At 47.3% G+C, this 24713-nt stretch overlaps 1 protein-coding gene across 1 annotated transcript in view; it reads right to left on the bottom strand.

The window, feature by feature from the left end:
- Positions 1-24713, bottom strand: part of TMEM181 (transmembrane protein 181) — a 52273-nt gene that overhangs the window by 9089 nt on the left and 18471 nt on the right. The window contains exons 3-12 of the mRNA XM_040628011.1: positions 24623-24678; positions 22821-22911; positions 21504-21625; positions 18241-18351; positions 7413-7493; positions 5382-5481; positions 4674-4804; positions 4358-4449; positions 3186-3243; positions 61-163 (exon numbers count right to left, since the gene is read on the bottom strand). Coding sequence (XP_040483945.1) covers positions 61-163; positions 3186-3243; positions 4358-4449; positions 4674-4804; positions 5382-5481; positions 7413-7493; positions 18241-18351; positions 21504-21625; positions 22821-22911; positions 24623-24678 — 945 coding nt within the window. The remainder of the gene's footprint in view (positions 1-60; positions 164-3185; positions 3244-4357; positions 4450-4673; positions 4805-5381; positions 5482-7412; positions 7494-18240; positions 18352-21503; positions 21626-22820; positions 22912-24622; positions 24679-24713) is intronic.

Genomic DNA, 24713 nt, shown 5'->3' with positions numbered 1-24713 from the left:
CCACTGTGTGAGGTCAACTCCTGGCCCCCTTGCCTTGGGCAGTTGTGACGTGGCACTTACCTACATAAGGCATGTGACGTAGCTCGGAACAGGCCCGCACTATCAAGAACAGAAGGTATAAGATATACACAGCTGCCACCACCATGAAGAAAATCTTCATCCCCTAGAGCGACACAAGACGGGCAACCGAGTGAGAATGGGGCTCGATGCTCCTCCTCCCACCACCACAAGCAGGAAAGCCGCACATTTTTAACAGGAGCCTAGAATCCTGAAGGTCACTCCGTAACACAGACAAGAATGTGTTCACACCGCTGTGACTTCCTTATCTAGACTCGGCCTCTCACCCTGTCTGTGAGCACAGGTGGCGCACCTGGGGACAGCCCCAGCCCTCTGCAGTCAGATGAGCCGGAACCCAAGCTCCTTCCGTGATGCACGGAAAGCTCCTAGCACAGGGCCTGGGACGTGGCAGGTGCTCAATATACCAGTGACGGGTCTTCAGCTTTTTTCAGTTTTCTGGAGGTCTGGTTTCCAGTGTTTCCTCTAGTAACAGACCTAGGCCACTGACTGAGAAGGGGAGAGGTGACCATAACCATGGTGACGGCTGCCTTGCTCAAGTATTTCCAAATGCTGGCCAAGCGCTTTGTGTTCCTGGTCAATTCAACCTGCACAACTCTTCGGGAGAGACTGCAGTGTTACCCCTTTTGCAGAGGGAAGACAGAGGACTAGGGATGGTGGGAGGTGGGCCCCAGGAGCACAGGTGTGACCCACAGGCTGTCCAGGCAGCTGGTGCACTGGCCCAGGTACTGGCCCCATGTGACCTCAGACAAGACCACTGAACACCCCTTAGTTTCCCCACATGAAAAATGAGGACCAGACAAAAGCTCTAGTAACAGATTAGCGTGAACCTATATTATTTTACCTAAATCTGGGGAGTTATACTCAACCAACAGCCCTGTATATGATCTGTCACTGGGGTCTGCAGAATCTTCCCTGACAATGTGTCAAAGTAGCTCTTCCCTGTCCCTTCCTTTAGTGTCACGCTTTCAAGGACAAAAGGCTTCTCTGAGGCCCAGCCCGTCACACACATGGCCTCAAACCTTTCAGGGGTGTCCGGTGCCCCTCTCAGGCGCAGCCCCCATTGAGCCTGCCCTAACTCAGGTCTCCTGCATGGCTTCCTCGGCCCACTGCCCCACACAACTCTGCAGCAGTGCCTCCCTTCCCCCAGAATGCCTCCCCTCCTCTCCAGCTCCAGGTGCAGCCCCTTCCCCCAAAAGAACTTATTAAAGCATAATAAGACTAAGAAAAGAACAGAACACAAATAAAGGCACCCCCTCCCCCTAGTAACTCAGGCCCACTGTCCGTAAGGGCACAGCTGGCAGGACACTGCACACTGGTCTGTACTTTCTGCTAAGCTTTTTCGCCCTCAAGAGGTCCTATGTGCTTTGAGGACAAAGCTCATGGCACACTGCTCATAAGGCATACACTGAGCAACCTTCAAAACTCCTCAAACTTCTAAAGAATGGAATGGAAAGGCTACCAGTACTCCCCTGCTGAAATCTGGTTAAGAATCAGGTGCTCACACTACTTGCTAGGACATGTGTCGTTTCAACACAAGTTACATCTTTTAAGATATCATCATTCACTAAACCTCCCTCTTTCCCATAAAGAACCGCAGATTTTACCACCTCACGGGAAGCTCTGAAAGCACCCAGAGAAATGCTGGATATCACCCAAGCTCAGGATTCAACTCTGTGCCTCTGGCATTGCCCTGTTGGGAGCATGCCTCCTAGACACCTTGCAGGGCTCCCTCTGGCCCCCGGCCCCTTGCACATCCAAGCCCGGGCTCAGCAGCCAGCCCAGGAGGGGCTGCCCTGTGAGACGCCAAGGGATGCCTATAAACCTGGAGACTCGAGGGAAAGCCACACTCAGGGCTGACAGTCATTTGCGGACCTCTGTGTAAAATAAAAACACTGGACCCCTTGTTTGCAAGTACAAAGTATTCTACGTTGGTGAGAGCAGAGCATCACCCAGAGTGCTGGGCCCTGTGGCTGCCAGGCCTGCAGGCCCACACAAGCCGGCCTGGCCACTCCATTCATTTGCATGGAAACCTTTCTTGACTTTAGACAATTAAATGAACAAACATGTTTTCTTAATTGCTCAACAATACTCGTAAAATCTGACACACCTTCTGTGCCTCAACCATAAACCAAGGAATGGGAGCGACAACTTTTTTTTTTAAGTTTTTTATTTATTCATTTGAGAGAGACCCAGTGAGACCAGGAGCGGGGGGGAGGGTCAGAGGGAGAGGGAGAGACAGACTCCCCGCCGAGCAGGGAGCCCTACAGTTGCGGGGCTCAATCCCAGGACCCTGGGATCACGACCCAAGCCGAAACCAAGAGTTGGATGCTTAACTGACTGTGCCACTCAGGCATCCCAAGACCTCCTTCTTTTAAAAAGAATTTTAGTGTTTATAAACAAATATACCTCTAGTCCTGGAAAACTAAGTCTGGACATTCAGCGAAATGACGTATCAGGTGAAGAATGTTCATTTCACACCAAACCACCGTCTTCTAAGCAAGGGCGATTTCTGCTGAATATTCTTTCAAACTTTTTTTTTTTAAGATTTTATTTATTTCAGCACCTAGGTGGCTCAGTCCGTGAAGCGTCTGCCTTCGGCTCAGGTCATGATGACGGAGTCCCAGGATGAAGCCCCACATCAGACTCCCTGCTCTGTGGGGAGCCTGCTTCTCCCTCTCCTTCTGCCCTTCCCCCTGCTCCTTCTCTCATTCTCTCTCTCTCTCTCTCAAATAAATAAATAAAATCTTTTTTGTTTTAGAGACAGAGAGAGCACCAGCAGGGGGGTCTGCAGAGGGAGAGGGAGAAGCAGACCCCCCACCGAGCGGTGAGCCTGATGGGGCCTCCGTCCCAGGACCCCGGGATCGTGACCTGAGCTGAAGACACACTCTTAACTGACTGAGCCACCCCAGCGCCCTGACAACTTCATTTTTAAAAGCTAATTTTCAATACTACTCACACATTTTTCCAAATTTTGCACTCATGAACCTCCTCTAGTCTCCCCTAAATAGCCAGTTACCAAGCTCATATCAGCAGCACAATTAAGTCACAAAATTCAATAAGTTTTAAAAACAGCACTTAAACCCTCAGGCATCATTAATAATCCTTACCTGAAAATTTCCTGTGTCAACTCGATACTGGTACATTGGATCGTGTAATTCATTAACTCTGAAAATACAGTATTATAAAAAAAAATCATAGATCAATAACTAGCTCACTTTTCATTGTATACTTTCATTTGGCTTTTTATAAAAACTTATTAACAGAGATGCCTGGCTGGCTCAGCCGTAGAGCGTGCAACTCTTCACCTCGGGGTCGTGAGTTCAAGCCCCACGTTGGGTGTAGAAATGAAAATAAATAAATAAACTTAAATAAAAAAATAAATAAAACTTACTAACATAAACTACTTGCTAACCAACAGTAAGATTTTTTAAAAGGAATCCTAAATTTCACATTGGAAATGCATCCAGTGCTACTAAACTGTTGGCCCACAGTTGTCTATACTGGGAAGCTGCAGTATTTTTTTGTTCCAAAAAATCCCTACACTACCTCTCCTGCAATGTCAAGAATTGTTTTCAGGCACCTTTTCAATAGCAGGAATGGGCACTGCGAATAGACAAGTACACAAAGAAAGCTATGAAAGTAAATGCCAGCTTCCATGCAACTCATTTTCAAGTGAAGCTGAGGGGCTGAGGAGGCAGGGACCGGGCAGGGAGACGAGGCGGGCTGAGTGCTGTCACTGCTGGGCTGTGGAGTCAGACGTGCTGAGGGCCAAAACCACACCCCTAGAATGGAAGTCGTTTCTGCAGAAAATCCTACTCGGGTGCATTGGGCTGTGGCCACATCAAGCTTCTGCTGTGGTCCCATTTTACACAAGGACAAAACCACTAAACACCATAAGCCTTGGGAGCCAGTGCAGGGATGGGGATGCAGAGATGGGGAGTTCACGGATGCTAGCCCAAGGAGAAACTAAAGCTTCCGGTGGGGAGGGGCGAGCCAGGACCCCTGAGCGTCATTCCTACAGACAATGACGTCTTTGCCACTTTGAAAGGGAAACCTAAAACAACGTGGTCTTTTTCATTTGCGGCTGAGACCAGAACTGTGTTACCTACATGCCAGTCAGGCTAAAATAAATCCTCAGTTCAAGTCACGCTATCAAGTCTTGAAACCCTGGTGACAAATTCCTTTCCGGATGGGTTCACAAAATACAGTGACTTTGGTCTGTCCACCTTTGTCAAATGCTTTCCGTGCCTGAGGTTTCACACATAACAAAATTACTCACGTCTGCCATATTCCCAGTGTGACAGAAGCCAACCACAATAGACCCACGATGAAGAATTTAGGCAAATAGAAAGTCAAACACTTCCTTTCTCCCTAAAAATCAAAAAACGTAAGAAATAAGTTAGTAATTCTAGCAAACCATTAACCCTAGTAGATCACAGACACCCCGATCACTTCTACATCGCATGCAATCTTCTGTTGACAGAGGCTGAAGACAGATTCTCAAGGAGAAGGTGATCATAAGGACTGTCGCCAGAGCGTGGGCCGGAAGGACAGGGTCTCTGACACCCTCTACAGGGCCGAGGGTGGGTGCTCACCTGGACGCGTACCCCGTGATACACACACAGCCAGAAGAGCAGCAGGGCACACAGGAACACGGACTGAAAGAGATCGTCCAGCATGCCCGGGAACCAGCTGTTCACCAGAAAGGAGAGCGGGAAGAAGGGATCTGGAAGGCAGCAGACGGAAGGTCCTGATGGGGGCAGGCTCACCCCACCCAGCACAGGGCATCCGTCCTCTCGGGGAGGGCAGAACTCACCCTCGCCTTCTCCTCAGTCAGAGCCAAAGGGAGCTAGTGAACTAAAGGCTGTTTTGTTTTTCAAAAAACCTAAAAGCCAATGAACAGATTGCCCCAGCGATGATTACAGAGCGCCGTCTGCTCCCGCCATCCACTCCTCCCCACAGGCCTGGGAATCCCGGCGCCGCAGCTCCACAAGCAAACGCATTCTGGAGCAGGGGAAGAGGAACAGACGGCAGCGTTGGCCGCCTTCAGCCAAGTTCCAAGGTGGCTGTGTGCGCAGCCCTTCCAGGTTTTAACTACCAAAGCAATTGCTTATTCGTGGGAGCGGCCAGGCACCTGCCGCGTCCCGGCGCAGCGCGGCTCACGTGCTCTGCCGGATGCTGCTACCTGTTCCTCCAGCGGCCACCTGGTGCTTCTGGAGGCTCTGCGTCCAGAGTAGCTCTGGCACACCTTCCAGCTCGAAGCTTTCAAGGGGGAAAGCTCCAAAATGAAAATGGGCACCTACCATTGTAAAGCAGCAGCAGCGGCAAAAGAATGGACATCCACTTCTGCTCCATCCCCCAGTCTCGCATGGAAAACTTCCGGAGGGAATGTGCAAACAGGCACTGCAAGCCGAATCAGGAACTCAAGTTACTGCGTGTGCTTCCCTTGCTTAGTTACCACGTGAAGTCTTCCCAGAAGGATGGTCAGCCAAACCTCTGAGTTAACCCCTTGTGGCACTGACTGAGCCTGAGATTAGATGGTGAATCACTGGCAAGGAGCTGCTGGTAAGAGGGTCACAAGCTGTTCACCCAGAGGCAGGCAGCGGCAGGGAACACACCAGCCATAACCCCTCTGCCCCCACCCCTCCTAGCTCCCCCGGGAAAGGCAACTTCTATCAGGCCGGCCCCACGGAGCCACACAGAGGACCTCCCTGGGGACAGGGCACACGCTCCCAGCCATGTGACATCTGCAGATGGCACCAGCTTCTAAGGAGGGCACCAGGGCTCCCCAAACGAAAGGGAGTGAGGCTGATAACCATGGTCAGAGGATGCGTTTGTTTTCAAACACTCCCTCAAGCAGCTGTGTTGAGCCATGGGAGCTTCTTTAAATACTTTAAAACATTACACAATCTGTATAGAAAGACCTGGAGAGGTTGTTTTTTTTTTTTTTTTTCTGTAATCTAACATAAGCCAATGATTTCCTAGGGAATTTAGATTTCCTAGGCTGATGGGCCATTTCTCCCAGGCTGTGAGGCTCAGGCTCATTTCTCTTAAGAACATCGTGCCCTGGGTGCCTGCCCTTTGGGTCCCAGAATGGGGCAGTAGACCCTCAGACAACAGAGACGCTTCAGGAAATGGCAAGGATTTCTGCGGGGCAACCACAAACTGCAGTTCCCCACTCAGCTTTAGTAAGTTCGTGAGGGGAAGTCCTGGGCATGGCTGGGACCGAGATCCCCAGCTCTCTGCCGATTCCACTGTCTGCCAGCGGCTGTATCCGCCCCCTCCACACCCAGATCCCATGTCACCACCAACTGGCACTTTCCTCACATATCTGTCCACGACGAGCCTAGGTCCTTCTGTGTGGGTTACACTGTGAAGCACCAAGTGATCCTTGCTTGGGTGGCAGGTGGAGTGACCCCACTGCAAAGAGGGGACGTATCTTCCGAATGGCGGACCCTCCGCGTCAGCAAGGGGCAAGCAGCTGAGGGGTGGGATACCACCCCAAGGCAGGCCCCGTCTTCCTCCAGTATGTATGTGTGTATGTATTGATTCTCCTCCAGTTTTAAATTCCCATCTTCACTGACTGGGCCTCTGGGGGGTTGCTTGTGCTTCAAGGGTAAGCAAGCATCTCCCCCAAAGTCACAGGGTGCTTGCAGACACTGAACTCAGACCCCAAAGGAGCCAAAAGCTTGCACCGTCAAACCCACTCATTTGAGGCCTTCCTCCTGAAAAAGCCCAAAGACTGAAAGGTCTGGTACGATTTTCCAAATGTAAAAACTCCAGCATGTGCTGTATCTGCCTGCACAGAAAGAAGGTCGCTCAAGCAAGGCACTGTCACTGCACCGTGATGAGCATTTACTTAGAGGTCAGGGGTCTGTCATCACTATGACACCGCACAGAGGGCCTTGCTAACAGACACCACGCACTCTTTGCACTGCAGCACCCTAGCAGACATTCGGAGTATCTGGTAATATCAGGTCGGCCCAGTGGATGGAGCATCTCATCTCCCACGTGGTTCACACTTTTTTTTTTAAATTTAAATTCAGGTTAGTTAACATGTAGTGTGATACTGGTTTTGGGAGTAGAAGTTGGTGATTCATCACTTACATACAGGACCCGTGCTCATCCCAACACGTGTCCTCCTTAATCCCCATCACCCATTCAGCCCCCCCGCCCCCCGCTCCTGCCTCCCCTCCAGTAAGCCTGTTTGTTCTCTAGAGTTAAGAGTCTCTTACGGTTTGCCTTCATAGTTCACACTTTGATAATCATAATTCATAAATTAACTCTGCCCTTGTTAGGATTCTGACATGGTCTGTCAGGCAAATGGGACTTACAGTGACAATGAAGGTAAGCACCACAAAGACGAATCGGAACCAAATTTCCAACTGGGAAAATGCAGGGTCATAAGTCTTCCACTAAAATGTAAAATAGGAAAATAATCTGAAAAAAAAAATGCATCTAAAAGGAAATACACCAAATTATTAATAATAGTTATCTCTAGATACGATACTACAGCTAATTTTATTTTTTAATAATTTTTTATTATGTTATGTTAGTCATCATACAGTACATCCTTAGTTTTTGATGTAGTGTTCCATGATTCATTGTTTGCGTATAACACCCAGTGCTCCATGCAATACGTGCCCTTGTTAATACCCATCACCGGCCTATCCCAATCTTCCACTTCCCCTCCCCTCTGAAACCCTCAGTTTGTTTCCCAGAGTCCATAATCTCTCATGAGAGACTACAGGTAATTTTAAATGTTCTCTTTCCTTATGCCTTCTTACATGTTCCAAAAATTTTAACACTTAGTACATTTTATTTTTATATTAAAGAACACAGACTTTGAAAATCTTAATTACAAAAGTTGGAAATAGTTTTAAATGGTCATACTAATGATAAATGTGACAAATTATTCTGTAATCACAAGAAGAGCATTTGGCTTTTAAATCTCATATCAAAAAATCAATGCTGTCAGGGTGCCTGAGTGGCCCAGTCAGTTAAGTATCTGACTTCTGATTTTGGCTCAGGTCATGATCTCAGGGTTGTGAGACTGTGCTGAACACGGAGCCTGCTTAAGATTCCCTCTCTCCTTTTTCCTCTGCCCACCCCCACCCTCACATGTACTCTCTAAAAAAGAAAAATCAATACTGTCAATCCCTTTATTAGAAAAAGCCATGCTTTCCATTAAAAGAAACAGATTTTTAAAAGATGCAAAAATATGAGTAGGTAGGATGTTCTAAAAACGATTAAGTGAAACATATAAATATGAATCTGACACCATAAAGTACAACGGACTTACAGGTGTCGGCTCCCATGCTGACTGTGCAGCTTCACTCCTACCAAGTATGCGCCTAACAGAGCCGAGGGTGCATGGACCACACACCGGCGGCAGGCAGAAGGCAGCCCTTCAACCTTGGTCACAAGCCACATTTCTCACCAGACCCCAGAACACCGCACTGCACTGGGCCAATGAGCCCCACTGTTTTAATGCATTCAAATCATTTGAGCAATTTGAAAAATCTACTTCAGAATAGAGTTATGGACATGAAATTTACCTAACTTACCTGAAACATTTAAAATACACACACAGGTACACATTCACACAGTGTAAGACACTACACAGGAGGCAACAAGCGACAGTAATTTCTGGCTGATGAGAGAGGTGAACCCTCTAGCTGCCCCAAGCCATGGTGGGGAGTGAGCCCAAGCAGAGAATGATGGACACACTGCTGGGAGTCCGGGGAGACAATCTACTGGCTGTGATTCAAAGGACAGAGTACTGAGAGGAGAACTGTAAGAGAGCGCTCTGGACACCTGCCAAAGGCGGTCCCCCTCATGTCTCTACCTGAACATTGATCAGGGCATGACTGTGAGTAAACCACCTGTGGCTGGGGGAAAAATCCCTGAAAAGGATCACTGGCCCTCACGGAGGGCCAAGAATAGTGTGTCTGCTCCCATGGGCAGAGAGAAAAAAATGCACAAAGGGGCACTGGGTAGCATAACCCAAATGCTTTTGCCCAGTGGTGAGAAAAAAAATAGCTTTAGATTTCATGCTGCTTTGGTCCCACCTAGCAAAGGTTAAAAAGCAAGGCCTAAAAAAATCAAGCCATTTCCAAGTACCTTGAGAACATCCCAGAACGAAGTTCAAAGACATTTATAAGAATACAAAATCTAACAGCAGTAATGCCTGGCATTAAATAAAAAATACCAGACATGTAACACTGTGTGTGTCAACTATACTCAGAAAAGAAAGAAAGAAAAAAGAAAAATACCTAACATGTAAAAAAAAACCAAGAAAATCTGAACCATAACGAGGAAAAAACCGAATCAATCAAAACTGCCCCAGGAATCCCAGATGACATGGAATTAGCAAATAAGGGCAGTGAGAATATAGAAGAAAGTCTGAACACGTGAGATCGGAATCTGGAAGAGGAATGACAGTGGAACAGACATGACAGAGATGAGCAAACATGATGGAGATGTGACTAGAGACATGATTTTAAATGAACCAGAGCTAAACTGAACAGAGCATCAGCAAGCTGTGAGACAACTTCAGGTGGCCTAAGAGATGTGTATTTGACCTCTGGGGGGTGGGGGGTGGGCAAGAGGATAGAAAAAATATGTGAAGACATAATGACAGGAATCTTTCCAAATTTAATGAAAACTACGAACTCACAAATCGAAGAACTCAATGACCCCTAAGTGAGAGAAATGAAGTAAAGTACATCAAAGAACATCAGAACCAAATTGTTTAAATAAGTGAAAGAGAAAAGTCTAGCAGGTCAGGGTAGAGGGGATGGGGAGGGGAGGAGCATCTATTCAGAGGACAATGATAAGGAAGGACAGCAGATTTCTTGCCAGAAAAACACCAGCCAGAAGACATTTTCGAAGTACTGCAGATGAAAGCATGCAACAAACACCGCTACACACCAACTAGAATGGCCAAAATTAAAACACAACGATACCGGGGCTGACGACGGTGTGAGGCGACTGGAGCCCTCTCATACACTGCCGGGGGAACGTAAAGCAATACAACCACTTTGGAAACAGTTTGTCAGTTTCTCAAACAGTCAAACACACCCCTTCCGCATGAGCCTGCCACTCCAGTCCTAGGTATTTACCCAAGAGACATGAAAGCACCTGTCCACACGAAGATTTATATACAGCTGTTCACAGCAGCCCTACGACAGCCCTGACCTGGAGACCATCTAAATGTCCCTCAACAGGTGAACGGATATAAATAATCTTCGCTGTGTCGGCACACTGGAACAAAAGAGATGAACACTGACACACCCAACAGCATCAGTTAACCTCGAAATAATTACGCTGAGTGAAAGAATTCAAGCATTGTAAGATTGTGCTTATATAAACATTTTTAAAAGATTTATTTATTTAAGAGAGAGAGAGTACGAGCAAAGGGGTAGGGGGACGGGGCGGGGGAGAGAATCTCAAGCAGACTCTGTGCTGAGCATGGAGCTCGAAGTGGGGCTCGATCTCATGACCCTGAGATCACAACCTGAGTCGAAATCAAGAGTCAGACGCTTCACTGACTAAGCCACCCAGGCGTCCTGTGTTTATATAAAATTTTATATAAACACAAATGAATCTATAATGAAAGCAGATCAGTAGTGGCTGGGGGATGAGAAGGTAACAGGAGGAAGGGGCAAAATTTTAGGGAGTGAGGGGTATGCATATTGTCTTGATTATGGTGATTGTTTCTCAGGTGTGTACATACGTCAAACGGATCAAATTTTTATTTTAAATGGCGCACTTCATTGTATGTCAATTATACTTCAATAGAGCCATCAAACAAAACCCAACAATTAACAATCAATGTTAATGAGAAAGTAGAGATCATAGTGATTAAGGGCATATGAATTTTGAAATCAGAGACTCAGGTTCAAATCCCAGCTCTTCTATTGTCTAGTTGGGAAACTAGCTTAATCTCACTAACCCTCAGATTTCTCTTCCATAAAGTGAGGATACTATTATCTACTTTGTAGAATTATCAGAACACCTAAGTAGAATACTTATAAAAAGTTTAGCACAGTGCCTGGCAAGCAGCACAAGTTCAATAAATAAGAGCCGCTATTGTAAATCCGACACATAATGTAACTATTATGATCACTGCTATGGTGTTTGCATTTTAAATAGTATCATTTACAAGATGATCAGAGTAGCAGTTATGAGCACCGATGGGGGGTACCAATGTCAACATGATACTCAAATAGAAAAAAGTGTAATATGTATCCTAGTTTGAAAAAACAGATCGTAAGGCACAATCAAGAAAAGAAAGAAAATGTGTTAGCATCAGGAAAAAATTCACAAAATATGTTTAAAGTTACAGTGATGAAAGTATTTGACCCTCAAGAGACTGAGAAGTAAAAGAACTAAGGACCCCCTAAAGGAGGGAGACTGTCAGAACAGTATAACACAACTCGCTCACTTTAAAAATTAACACTAGAAAACAATGCTTTATCCCATAAATGTAGCTAAACGTAAAACATGCTGTTCGTTCTAAACTAAGAGCTCACAGGCGGGAGGAGGAGGAAGGTGAGGTGGAACAAGTGCTCGATTCTGGCCTTCCCTCCTGTGGCCGGAGCCCGGGGCGGGCGGCTGGTGCACAGCGGACCCTCAGAACTGTGCCGCGCCCTAGCCAGTCTTCCTTTGCTCCTGCTGTGCCTTCCCCCACCCCCGATCCAGGGAAACCATATCCACGTAGGGTTTCTCTCAGGGGGCTCCCTTCGCTAGCAGCAGCTGAGAGGAATCACCTCTGTGTTCCTGCGGGACCAGACCAGCCTCCCAGCCCAGTCTGGTTTCCACTTGTGCCAATGGCTTGAAAAGTCTTTTCCCTTGAGGGAGCCCAAGAAGAATGCGGGAAGTTCAGAGAACAGGGCCCTGGCCCCTCACGACAGACATGGATGCAGTGATGCCAGGGATAGGAAGAGAAGGGCCCATGGGGATTCTATCAAACAGCCGGCCAGTGCCTGGCCAGTGCCGTGATTAGGCACCGTGTGGACCTCACTGTATGGAATTAGCAGGGTTTGGTTTTGCGTTTACTTTTAAGCCAGAATGTGTACATTTGAAACTAAAAAGTAAAATAAGTAAAAATAAAGAGAGTAAACTCCCAGAAAACATTCAGGTTTTAGACATTTACTTTGAAATCTTAAGAGCAATCAATCCATTCACCGGCATGTGAAGGTCCTGTGGCCTTCACAAAGCCGCCTTTGCTCTTCCGGAGACTGGGCTCACCCTGCAGTACGGCACACTGACTTTGGAACAAGCATCCATTTTATATGCAAGGCCATTTCTCCCTCATCACAATCTACAGAGTTTCGGTCCGGTTCTCCAATCATCCGTTCATTTGCTGAGCACCTACTTTGCCAATATGCAAGCAAATACGATGTCAAATACTGAGCAGACAAGAAGCCGCGAACTTGTCAGTAACAATGTCCCCAGGAGCTAACGTTATGGCAGAGAACAAATACTTCATGACATCCTGCACCCCTCCCCCCAAGGCTTTTGACTGGGGTAGCCACAGGAACCTCTGGGGCGGGGGGCGCATCGGGGTACTGGCTGCTCAGATCGGTGGTACTCCCAGCAACCTGGTGCAGCACTAAGCAACGCCCTGGAATTGGTTCCAGGCTCAGATTCACAGCCTGGGTTTCCAACACTTGAACACCAATATAAAAGATACTATATAGAAATATTTGGAGGGGGAAAGCCTAACATACGCTTTTGTAATTTGTCCTATGAGAACAACAGGGCAAGTATGACCCAAGAATCCAGTCAGTGCTTCTCGAATGCTGCCGGCTGCCAGTCCTCTCAATTCACATGGAAACCGGAGGGTGTCTACCAGACAGAAAACTGAAGGACTGAAGAGCACAAGCTGTTGTTCTAATCTCATCCCCCAGGGAAAAGTTGTGGTTTAGGAAGAAAAAGGAGGAAATGAAATGTGAACGGCTGATGGCAGTGTCACTCAAGAATTGACCTAAAGGGCACTTAATTAGAGGGGAAAATGCCCAGCTCAGCCCTGAAGATGCAGGGAGCTGCGGGGATGTGTGCAGAGAAGGTGTTCACAAGGCTCAGGAGGAAATGACTGGAAAATGAGTAAAAGCGATCTGCAACATGTCTAAAGTCTACACTCCACTGCGTATGCACAGCACGGCCAATGAAACAAACTTTTTTAAGAACAGAGGGGATAAGCAGTATTCTCCTATGTACCTGCGAGACCTGGAGGGTGGTCTTGACTCAACATGGCAACGGGATGTGGGCAAGATGTACCCAGAAGAACAAGAGCCGAGAGAAGAGGCAGATATACAAGGATTGCCGCTCCACTTCAAACAGACATGTACGTAATAGAAATCAATGAACCCGATGTTCACAAAGTATGGGCATGAGAACAAAAGGAGAGAAATCAAGCTTCTCGGTGTAACGGTACACGGCATCAACGACAATGCCAGACAGAAGACAAAGCCCTCAAAGCAGGCAAGACAAGGGCAGATGTATTCTGCCAAAAACAGAGCATCCGAACATTCGGATGGGGCTGCCCTTGTGATGAGTCTCTCTCCCAGTTGGTTGGAGAAGCAACCAGGGTAATTTTCATCCTGGACTCAATTTCCACCAACAAGGAAGAACTGGCAAGTGAAAGCAATGGGGACGCCCAGGGGCAGGTAAGAGCCACAGAGACCAGCACACACGGAGGGAACAGTGAACTCAAGTCCCCGGAAGCCAAAGATTTCCAAGGAAACGCCAAACAGCAGCAATAGAAACCCTCACACGTCAAATTCCATCAAACAGCAAGGCCTGTCTGAAGAAGTGGATGTGGTTGAACAGGCAGCCACATGATGGGCTCTGAGTTTTCAAGTGTGTCACATATTTTGTTTTTACTGAAAGGTAACATACCTACAAAAACTATATGTGTACCCTAAGTGTAGGGCTCACAAATGGAACGCACCAGTGTGAACCGTGTTCTGATCAACAAGCACCACCACCGCACCCCAGAAGCCCCCCGGATGCCCCCTCTGAGTCACTAATTACCGAGGCACACTAGTCCTGATGTAACGGTGCCGGTGCAGATTCATTCTGCCCGTTCTGACCGCTGCCATAAATGGGATCACACGCCGTGTGCTACTTGTATTTGGCTTCTTGCCTTCAACACCACGCCTGTGAAAGTAGCTGTCACCGCGCCTCCTTACTGCCACGCAACACTGCGTGACACTGTGACGACAGCGGTGTGGCACGAGGAGGGACTAGCAGGGCCCGCGTGTGCGCGTCTCTGTGTAGCGCTTACACGGCCGCCAGCGGAGTCAAGAGCTCTGGCTGCCCCGCATCCTCGCCCGCTTCCGCGTCTCCCTGACTTCTTTTTCATCTCAGCCACTCTGGTGGGAGGAGGACGGTATCACTGACATACTTTTTAAGTGTATTTTATTTGTTCTACTTTCTTTACTTCCCAACCGGAAATGAGGTCAGCTTGTAATAAAAAGACAGATTAGATGGGAACAATTTTTAAAGCTTTTTAAAAGGTAAAATTGTAAAGAAAGTGGGCAAATAATTACACCAATACCAGGACGTTAGTAACTGTCACAGTTCGGCATAAAACTTATTTCTGAAATTTCTAGCAGCCAATACCAAGAGGGAAATGTGACCATACAGCTTTCAGTCTATGTCTCATGGAAGGACTTTGTAACAAATGGTTACAAGGAATTCTGTCTGGAGGTTTAGATCAGAGTTCACAACATAGTGGATACAGCAATTTTATAAAAGATACAGACATACTTTGCATAAGGTTATCTGATTTCTTAATGGATCACTGTATAAGTTTTAGACAGAACACTAAACTGTGATTTTCTGAGGTAGCTCTTCCATAACTAAGCTCCTCCGAGGGAACTGCCGGAGGGTATGGAGGACTTCCCCTTTCAAGTATCAGTTGTCTTAGGAGGCTTTAAAAAAAATTTTTCTCTTCTGATTATAAAGGTAATAAAAAGCCTATTATAAAGAAACAGAAGAAAAAAAAGAAATGAACCATTAAACACACCACCCAGAGATAGCCTTCTAGAGTTCTCTATAATAAAAAATGTTACTCAGCACTTTTAATTCATTTACTTTTTCTTTTCCTTTTTTAAAATCAATAGCAGTTTGTGCTATCTATTCTCTGACCAGTTTATTATTTTAACAGCTGCAGAAAAACTAATTTATTTAACCAGAACTCTACTGAAACACAGACTGCTCCCAACTTCCTGCTCTGAAAAATACAAATCTTCATGTACTTTTTTAATTGTTTCATTAGAATAAATTTATTGAAGCAGAATTACTAGGTCAAAAAAAACATGCACATAAAGGCTTTGATACACCGCCAAACTGCCCCCAACACTGAAATTCATTTACACCCACATTAACCTGTATGAAAGAACTTGTGTCCTTGCATTTCACTAACCCTAGGTATGATTTTTGTGCTTTTACCATTTGCTAGGTTAAAAAAAAAAAGCATTCCTTTTTTAATTCTCTGATTCTTTGGTTTATAGCAAGGATAAACATCACTTCACATCTGCTGACCACGTGAGTCTCTTAAGCTGTGAAATGCTACGGTGTTATCCTTCAATTCAACCCATATATAGTTACTACAAGCCTGTTGCCAGGTGCACTGTTGGGTACTGGGGATTTAGAAATGTACAAAAATGGAGAAAAATCTTAGGTGACATCCCCACAGACCCCAGGGGTCTCATGTATCAGCATTCTGGATGCTGAAGAACACTACCCAGAATGAAGTTCTGCCTGATGGCATCGTTCCAGATGAGCGGTTCTGATGGCCACTTCCCTGCTGAGCTCTCCGGTGAGACCACATCATCTGCCTTCTTAGGCAACAGTGCAATGACACGGACCAAGTTCGTCTGAAACGTGTACCAAATTATTTAGGAATAACTCCAAGAGGAAATAAAACAGATAGAAAAGATGGAAGGAGAGAACCCTCATCAAAAATGAACCCATGTACTAGGGTCAGGGTGGACTAAGCCTGGAGGGAAAGCTGTTGAGAACTCAGGGGACGAAGCCCCGGCAAAGATGGAAAGGAGAGGTCCTTTGTCTGAGAAACATGGTGCTCTTTGCTCTCTGCATTCTTTTTTTTTTTTTTAATAATTTTTTATTATGTTATGTTATTCACCATATAGTACATCTTTAGTTTTTGATGTAATGTTCCATGATTCATTACTTGCGTATAACACCCAGTGCACCATGCAATACATGCCCTCCTTAATACCCATCACCGGCCTATTCCAATCCCTCACCCCCTCCCCTCTGAAGCCCTCAGTTTGTTTCCCGGAGTCATTCGGGGTAATTCTAAAATACCAAAGTCTAAAGCACAGATAGTTAAGCACAGCATGGAATCAGTGTGCCTGAACTTAGGACATCCATCTCAGACCCTATCAGGGTTCAACCTCTGCATCATGAACTCAAGGACACAGGCAAGATGCTGGCCAGATGTTCTGAGGAAAAAGCTCCAGGAAATATTTCATACCACAAAGAACAGAATCCAGATTCGAACTCAAACGATCAGGAGAGGCTGGACCCAGAAGCCAAAACCGCTGCAAAGAAATTCAAGAGTGAAGTGTAATGCCTGAGCGGTGTCGGCGAATTTACAAACCAACCACAAAAGCAGACGATGAGACTCATTATGAGTCAGAATGAGAACAGACCTGAGAGCAGTTATGGAGGAAAAAGTCCAAGGGGTGTTTAGCAGTTGGCAGAACACAAGCCGACAGGTGATGAGGCTGCCGGAGGAGGCAGCTGTCGGGCTCCAGCCACACCTGGAGGACCACCTGCTTCTACTTCATAAACAGGGCATGTGAAGGAAAGGAAGAACCTCCGAGGGGCTGAGACAACATTTTTAAGTATCTGGAGAGCTATGACATAGATAAAGAACAAAACTCATTTTGGGTAGTCTGGAGACAGAACATGAAAGAAAAGTCATATGAATGTTCACAGCAGGTGCCGTTTGCTGAGTGCCTCTGGTGAGCAGGCACCGTGCATGATCCCACGCCCAGCCGACCTCCAGGGACCGCCAGGAAAATGGGGACCACAGGCGCCACCGCGGAGGTGGGCCGGGGGAGGCAGTGCATGTCCAGCACGCAGGAGAGGGCCTACACATCAGAACCGCTCAGTGGAGGGCACCCTGCAATCCAAATAAAGCCCGCAGGTGAATGCTTGCGGCAGCAGTGCTCATAAAAGCCCCAAACGGAAAGAACCCAAACGCCATCAACCACTGAGCAGATACATGAAATGGAATCTCCCACCCAGTGAGACATTCAGCAAAGCACGTGGTGCTGATACCCCCAAATCACAGATGAACTGCAAAAATAGTACACGTAATGAAAGGAGTCCGTCACGAAAGACCACATATGGGATGAATCCATTCACATGAAATGTCCAGAACAGGTGAATCCAGAGACAGAAAGAAGACGAGTGGCTTCTCAGCCCCTCGGGGGCCGGGGGCCGGAGGAACAGGGAACGACTGCCATCAGGCCTAGGGGATGGGAGCTCCAGCTCAGGCAAGCACCATGCTTCAAAAGGAACCCATTACCACCTTCACCCGTCGACATGGCTCTTTGAGGCAGCTATTCTACAGATAAGGACACGGGCTCAACGATGCTGAACGGCAGACGATGGCGCCAGGATCTAAACCAGCTCAAACCCGTACTCCTGGTCACCACGCTGGTTACACTGGGGAACGAGCGAGTGGAAGGAACAAAGAGGCTGACTTCAGTGGGACACAGGATAGCAAAGTTTCACAGTGAGAGCTGTGTTGGGCAGGCCATGTGAGAGCAGAGCCTGCTTCCCGCCAGACGTCCTGGTGGGGCCCGAGGGTGGCTCACAGGCATGGCGAAGGGGGTCCCGCCTTGTTCTTCTTCTACCAGGAGGGTTCACCCGATAACTCTTACTGACCTTCCAACGGGAAGGCTACTCTCTATACTTTCTGTTCAGAACAGCAGAAGGGGTTTCCAATTTCATCCTGTTTCATTAAGCTATACATTGTTTCACATACTTGAGAAATTATGGCTACCCTAAAATAACATGATTTCAATTCTGATATTTATTTCAGTCATTTGACAGAAGAATGGGAGCTAAACAAGCCATGGAAACACTGAGGTCAGCTGGTATGCTTACCGTAAAGTTCATTTCCTTGATGGGTAGCTTCAGGTGTTCAAATCCCACAATCACGGTATACTGCGTGTAATTCAAGTAGCCGAGGTGCGCCACGATAATTTCCGCACACTTCTGCAAAGACACAAGGAAGAGCTGTGTCTTTAAAGCGAGTAAGACTGGCTCCCCCACCAACTGACCCATGAAGTAACACATTTCAACAACAGATGAGCAGAATTAACCAGCTCCAGGGAACTTGCCAGAGCCCAGAAAAATTCAGATGCCAGCCAAAAACAATTCTTAGAAAGAAAAAACCAAATGGATATTTTTGGAAACAAATAATAGATGATTTGCAATCATTAGACTCTTTCTACTTTGGACGATTCAAAATAATGTCACCTGCATAAAAAATTTAACAATGCAACACAAACCTGACATTCATACAAATACACTAGCGGGGGTGGGGGAGCATAAGCTAAGACACAACAAATTAGACCCCCGAGCCTCACTCTCCTCCCTGCTCACTTCCACAGCTGCCGCATGATATACAGAGTGACTGGCTGCCCCCTCACCCCCATGCCTCTCCTTCCCTACACGGGACCTTTGTAGTAGTCTCTGTTAGGAGGTCAGGCCTGCACCCAAGGCAAAGGCTACAGGACAATGGCTAGTGTGATTACACGCGTGTGTGTGCTCGCTGCCTGCCCAGAGGCCCTGTCTCCTGTCTTGTACAGTTAGGAGCTGGGTGCCTCTATTTCAGCATGGCCGGGGTGGTAGATACGGATGTGTACTCAGCGGCCGGGCAGCCAGTGACCTGGGCGCAGCCACGCACCCAGCACACCCCTCGAAGTCCTCTCGGTCTGGGTGGCGCCTGTGAGAGCCACGGCTGTGAACAGGGCAATCACCCCTCCTGTGGATCAAAGGCTCCCCAAGCCGTGAAAGTCTGAGGTCAGGTAGGAAAACAGATCTGGATGTTCACGGGAAGCCTTAAAAAGATAAGCGGACAATCGGCAGGCAGGGAGTGCTGACTTAAGGGCCAGGGAAGAAGTCAGAAGGGGTGAGTGTGCATGTTGCCCCTGGTCTCCGCAAAACCAAATTCATTCCTGACAGGTCACAGGAGGACACGTGGGGACAGGGGCAGCTAAGTACTGGGCAGTACTCAGTACTCAGTGAATAGATCTGTGCTGCACAGATGACCACTTCTCACAAGTCTGGACTTTCAGAGGATGTTTGAATTAATAAAACAGTTATATCTCAGCCTGCATATATCTTCAAGTTTATAAAAGGTACAGTGAGACCACCCAGTGGTTTGGGGGTTCTCCGTTCAAGCCATGGTTTGCGCACCGAACACAACGTGCCCCTGCAAAATCCCTTGTGAGAGCACAGCATTCCCACCCACCTGGCGTGGACCACCTGCTACCCAAGATGGACGGCGTTTTCTCTTTATGTTAAGACAAAGGTAGTATATAAATGGTGGTCAATAGCTCTAGAACATAAAAATCCCATCTTTTTTTAAGTCAGGGCAGTGCTCCTGGGAGGGCTGGGGAAGGACCTGCACAGAGAGACAGCAGAAGAGAGAAGTCCCCAAGGGTGACACAGTAGAAACTGTGGGAGTGGGGAGACACTACGGTGAGGTACCAAGGGCCACTCTCGAGGTGCACAGTGTTGGGGGCACTGCCAAGAAGCAACAGTGCAGACAAGCAGCCTCACGGGCAGCCCGGCGCTGTTCAGAGTACAGGCCTCAGACAAGGTGACCGAGTCATCCTTGTGGGTCTGAGACTTGTCCCCATTTAAATCGGAAAGTCCCCCATCCTGGGAAACTCCTTGGTCCTCGCAAACCAGAAAGATCAGTCACATTAGCCTTACAATAAAGTCACCGACCCCCTGTTCATCATCATCACAGTGCAAGAAGGAGCAAAGCCAGGTGCTGAAGTCCCAGCTAAGGCTGGACTCCACAGTCTTCCTGGGGGTGGAGGCGAAGCCCCGCCCGTGCACGGTCCTTTCAGACCCCGGATCCATCGTCCCTCCCGATTACGCGGCAGAACTAACACAGCACCTACTGCACACAGACATGGTGTGTGCTCGGCCCCGCACTGGGCACTGCAGGCTCTCACAGCCGGTATCCTACTGGATCCTCGCCACTTTCTGAGGATGGTCGGGGGGGCGTAACACCACTTTGTGGACGAGGACAACACATTTTAGAGGCTGGCCCAGCTCTCCTGCGACAGGTGACAATGGAGGCAGGGCGAGAGTCTGGTCACTTGTGTGGCTTCCCGAGCAACACCTGCCTGGGCCCACGAGGCCAACCCAGTGGGCGGAACCGCTGCTCGGGTCGGGGAGCAGCCGCCTCGGGATCTTCAAACAGACGCCAGCAGAGAGGGACCCCAGACAGGGGCCAGCATCCAACGGGAACCCTTCCCCACCTGAATGCTTTCCTGCCAGGACAAACAGGCCTGCTGCCTCACTGCTGTCAACCAGGCGGTGCGTGGCTGCTAAGCGCACGAGCTCTAGAATACAAAAGCACGGGCTGAAATCCCGGCCCCTGCTCACTATGTGTGTCACCTCTGGCTAGTGCTCTGATCTCTCTGCGCCTCAGTTTCTTCTTGTGTACAGCAGGGCTTTGGTAGCGGGGCCCGCTCTGGGGACTGACGGAGACCTGAATGTACGGGAAGCCTGGCATGACACCTGTCAGCGAAACCACCTTCCTAACCCCCCAATCCACGCGTTCTCTTTCCGATGTTCCATGTCCCCCATGCCCCCCATGACCTGCTTAGTCCCAGGGGATCACCCTGTTATATACAGAGCGGTCCCAGTTCTGACTCTTGGGACTCTGACAGAATATGGCGCCAAAAATATCAAGAGCGAGGGTTCCTTTCTCACTTTGGACCACCAGGTTTCCTATCGCATAACCACACACTGCACGCTGAAGTAGACGCTCAAACAAGTAGGCCACTCTCCCTACGAGGCCTGGGCCTCTGCCCCCGCAGGTGCACCAGGGCTGGAAACCCGAAGCCCCGGCAATTCAGAATGACCACGGCGCAGTGACAGACCTTCACAGGCGACAAGCAGCCCGTGAACAGCCATCTGTAGACACACCAGGCGGTACACAAACAGTGAAAACAGGCATCGTGTGCGTGTGTGTACATGTGTAAGAATTTATAAGGGTATCAGCGCAGAAAGTTAGGTGAGTGTTCCGCACCATCACTGGTATGATTCCATTCTTTTACTCAGGAAAGCACATACGTAACAGGGCAGCACGATGAATAATCGCTGATCATTCGAACACTCACCCCTGCACAGGTGAGGGTCCTTGTCCGGTTGTGAACTTTGTTGTGAATGAACATGGTGGTTCCATCTTGAGCTACACCGTCAACTTTAACAGTCATGAGGAAACTTGTCTGAATAGATGTTTCTACAAAAGAAAGAAATTCAGTGTTAGAGACGACATCAGCCAAGGTGAGCGCCCAGAAGGGTCCTGCGACCACCTCAGCCTCGGCACATGTGAAAACCGCACACCTGTCAGCAAAGTAAGCCTTTCCATCAGGTTCTACATCCAACCCATCACCCAGGGGCCCATGTAAAAGCCTACATTACAGGTCCACCAGTTTCGGTTCACAAAAAGGCAACCATGTTGTGGCTAATGAAATTTTATTTTTTAATTTCCCACATAAATGTTTACCTTAACGTTACACTAAAATAAAATTAGATTTCCTATTTTTGTGATTACACAATTTATTATTTTTCTGTTTTTATGCCCATTGTTAAAAAAAAAATCAGATAATAAAAAATATAAAGATGTCATTAAACACAATCCTACCACCTAGAGGTAATAACCATAATTAACATCTTGTGCCCGTCCTTCCAGACCATTTTCTAGGCATATAAACATACAGTGATACCAAATTATTTATGTTTTTTAAGATGTTACAAAAAAGGGGTTAATGTTTTGGTAATCCATATTTTTTTTAATTTAATTCACTGTGGTTATGGGGTTATCTTTTCAGATTCTTTCTCAACCAAGGTGCCTCATCTGACTCATAGAACACGGGAAATAACGTGGGTGACCATTTTCTCAGTTCGCCCCGGGTGGCACATAACTAGTACCGCTCCAGGAAGCAGCGCTGAGGCATTAGAGACTGGGGCACGCCAGGGCAGGCTTCTCAGCCTCAGCAGCACCGGTGTTCTGAGCCAGATCACCCTCTGCTGTGGGGCTGTACCATGCTCTACAGGACGGTCGGCACCCTCCAGATACTAGGAGCATTCTTCTGCCCCAGTGGTGACAACTGCCAAGTGTCCCTGGGGGACAGAACTGTTGCCTCAGGGCATTAGAACTGAAGCCTCTCCCAGAACCCCACGGAAAAAGGCGCCGTAGCAATGGCTAAACTGTGCAGCCACTGAGCTAAGCGGACTGAGCGCTGCATCGTAACTTTCTCTGGAAGACACTGGCAGAAACGTAAGGGCCTTCCAATTTGTTGTTTTATAAAGAATAATGAGCATCCCTGTGATCCATCTTTGAGCGCTTGTTCAAAGATTTTAAAGCTCTCTCAATCTTTAAAATATGGTGCTTTGTACAAAGAAACATCATTTCGAAATGTCAGGCTTCATACCTTTTGACTGAACCAACTCCACAACACATGTCAGCCACAGTTGCTGATTGTATGTAGACAACGGATTTGAAAGGATTTGAATTGGCTTCAGCTAAGGCAGAAGAAAAAAAAGTTAAGTAATCCATATGACCTTCTTATTAAGTCTCCCAAATAGCTCATCTTAACGTACAAAATTTACATTTAGTAAAAGGTTTGTGTAAGCTCCGCAACAGAAACGTGTAGTTTTCCTTTAGACAATATAAGTAAAATTCTGCCTTCCAGAAAAAGAAAAGCTTAACATTCTATCGCATCCCCTCTGTCTCATGAAAACCTCTAAGCAGGCAATGTCCATGACCTGCAGCCTTGGGCCCATATAAACAGCAAGAAAAAGCCATCCTGGAGGAAAAAAATTAAAAGTACATAGGATAAGATGTATCATAAGATAATAAAGGACACCAAGGATAGATCTTCATAGTCACAAGACTCATTTCCTCAGTTCCAATATGCCAGATCAGTCGCTGTTTGAGGTCTATTGTTCTCAGCTTTAGGAAAGTCTTAATGCCTTTGGGAGGGAAAAATCAGAGGGGACCCCATGGCCAATGATGCTTCTGCGGTGTGTGTGCTGAAAACCATAATACTGGCTTCCATCAGCCGTGGGAGAGAGAGAACATTGCTTAAGGAGCCCACCCACGGTTCCAAAGAAAGGCGTTATTTGAATGCACAGTCTACATAAATATGTAGTGTCTGTGTTCTAGTACCGATAGAAACGCCCTGCGACTGAAGGCTCGCCCGAAGCCACGAGGCCCTGAAACCCACCAGATGATGGTCTATCATCTTTCAGAGGTGAGCCTGATCTTTCGGGAGCAAAGAGTTTGGTGGGATGGCAGCTATTTTAGTGTCAAAAAAAAAAAGGACTTAGATCCTGAGAGAAAGAAATTTTAAAAGACCGAACTATGTTCAGGAAACCCCGATGACAGCACCTCTTCAAATCAGGTCCTCAGGGAAAGACGTAAAGAAAATCAAGAAACGCAAATGTCAGTGGGCTAACCAGAGGGCCCTTTCCAACTAGCAAGAGTAAGAGGAATTAAAAGGTAAGTTTTAGGACATTTTTCTCCTTTTGCTTTTTGGAAATTGTAAGGGTGAAAACCTACCAGAGAGCTAAGAGAAGGAAGACGGGGATGTTTGGGGTCAATCCGATTTAAACATTACGGTGCCATGAGAATGTGGGACCATTGCATTCAGTTTATAGATAAAGAGATTATGTCTGGTATGCAGAAAAACAAAGGGGTTTAGTTGTTTGGGCTCCCACAATTAGCATTTATTAAAGATTACTGAAATTCTCCAGTTGGAAGGAACTTTGTATTTCTTTAATGATGGTGAAGAATCAATCACATTTAAAAAAGAAAAGAAAAAGGATTTTTTTCATTTAAATGGAGTTCATGCAGGAATACCAAACAATCATTAGAAAGCCAAGTGGAGACCTGCATTAACTTGCATAAATGCAGTAAGGAATGGTCAGATGCCCAAGGGAGCACTGCCAGAACTTACGGTCTAGGAAGACTTGAGGGCATGAGGAATCGGGGTGAGTCGACTGGTATTTGGAAAGCAACTGCTGCTCCCTGAGCTGACAGCACCATCCTCTCCAGGCTGCGCTATTACCGCAGCAGAGAAGGTCCTTCTAGCAAACAAGAGGCCAGAAGCCAGCAGCTGACCGCGGGGTGAGACATGCGTGCTGCCCGGCCAGGGTGGTGTGTGCCCCAAGGATCCCGAATGACCCGGAAGTGACTAGGGCCCCGCCAGCCACCCCTTCGACGCAGTCTTACCTTTTTACTATTATTTAGTGAAAAATTAGCTGCAGACGTCTGGATTACTTTGGGCCCTAAAAGTGTAACAGAGAATGAGAAAAGCAGGTTA

Source organism: Ursus maritimus, unplaced genomic scaffold, assembly GCF_017311325.1.
Source record: "Ursus maritimus isolate PB19 unplaced genomic scaffold, ASM1731132v1 scaffold_13, whole genome shotgun sequence".
Classification (NCBI taxonomy): Eukaryota; Metazoa; Chordata; class Mammalia; order Carnivora; family Ursidae; genus Ursus; species Ursus maritimus.
This window is presented reverse-complemented; position numbering and strand designations above follow the sequence as displayed.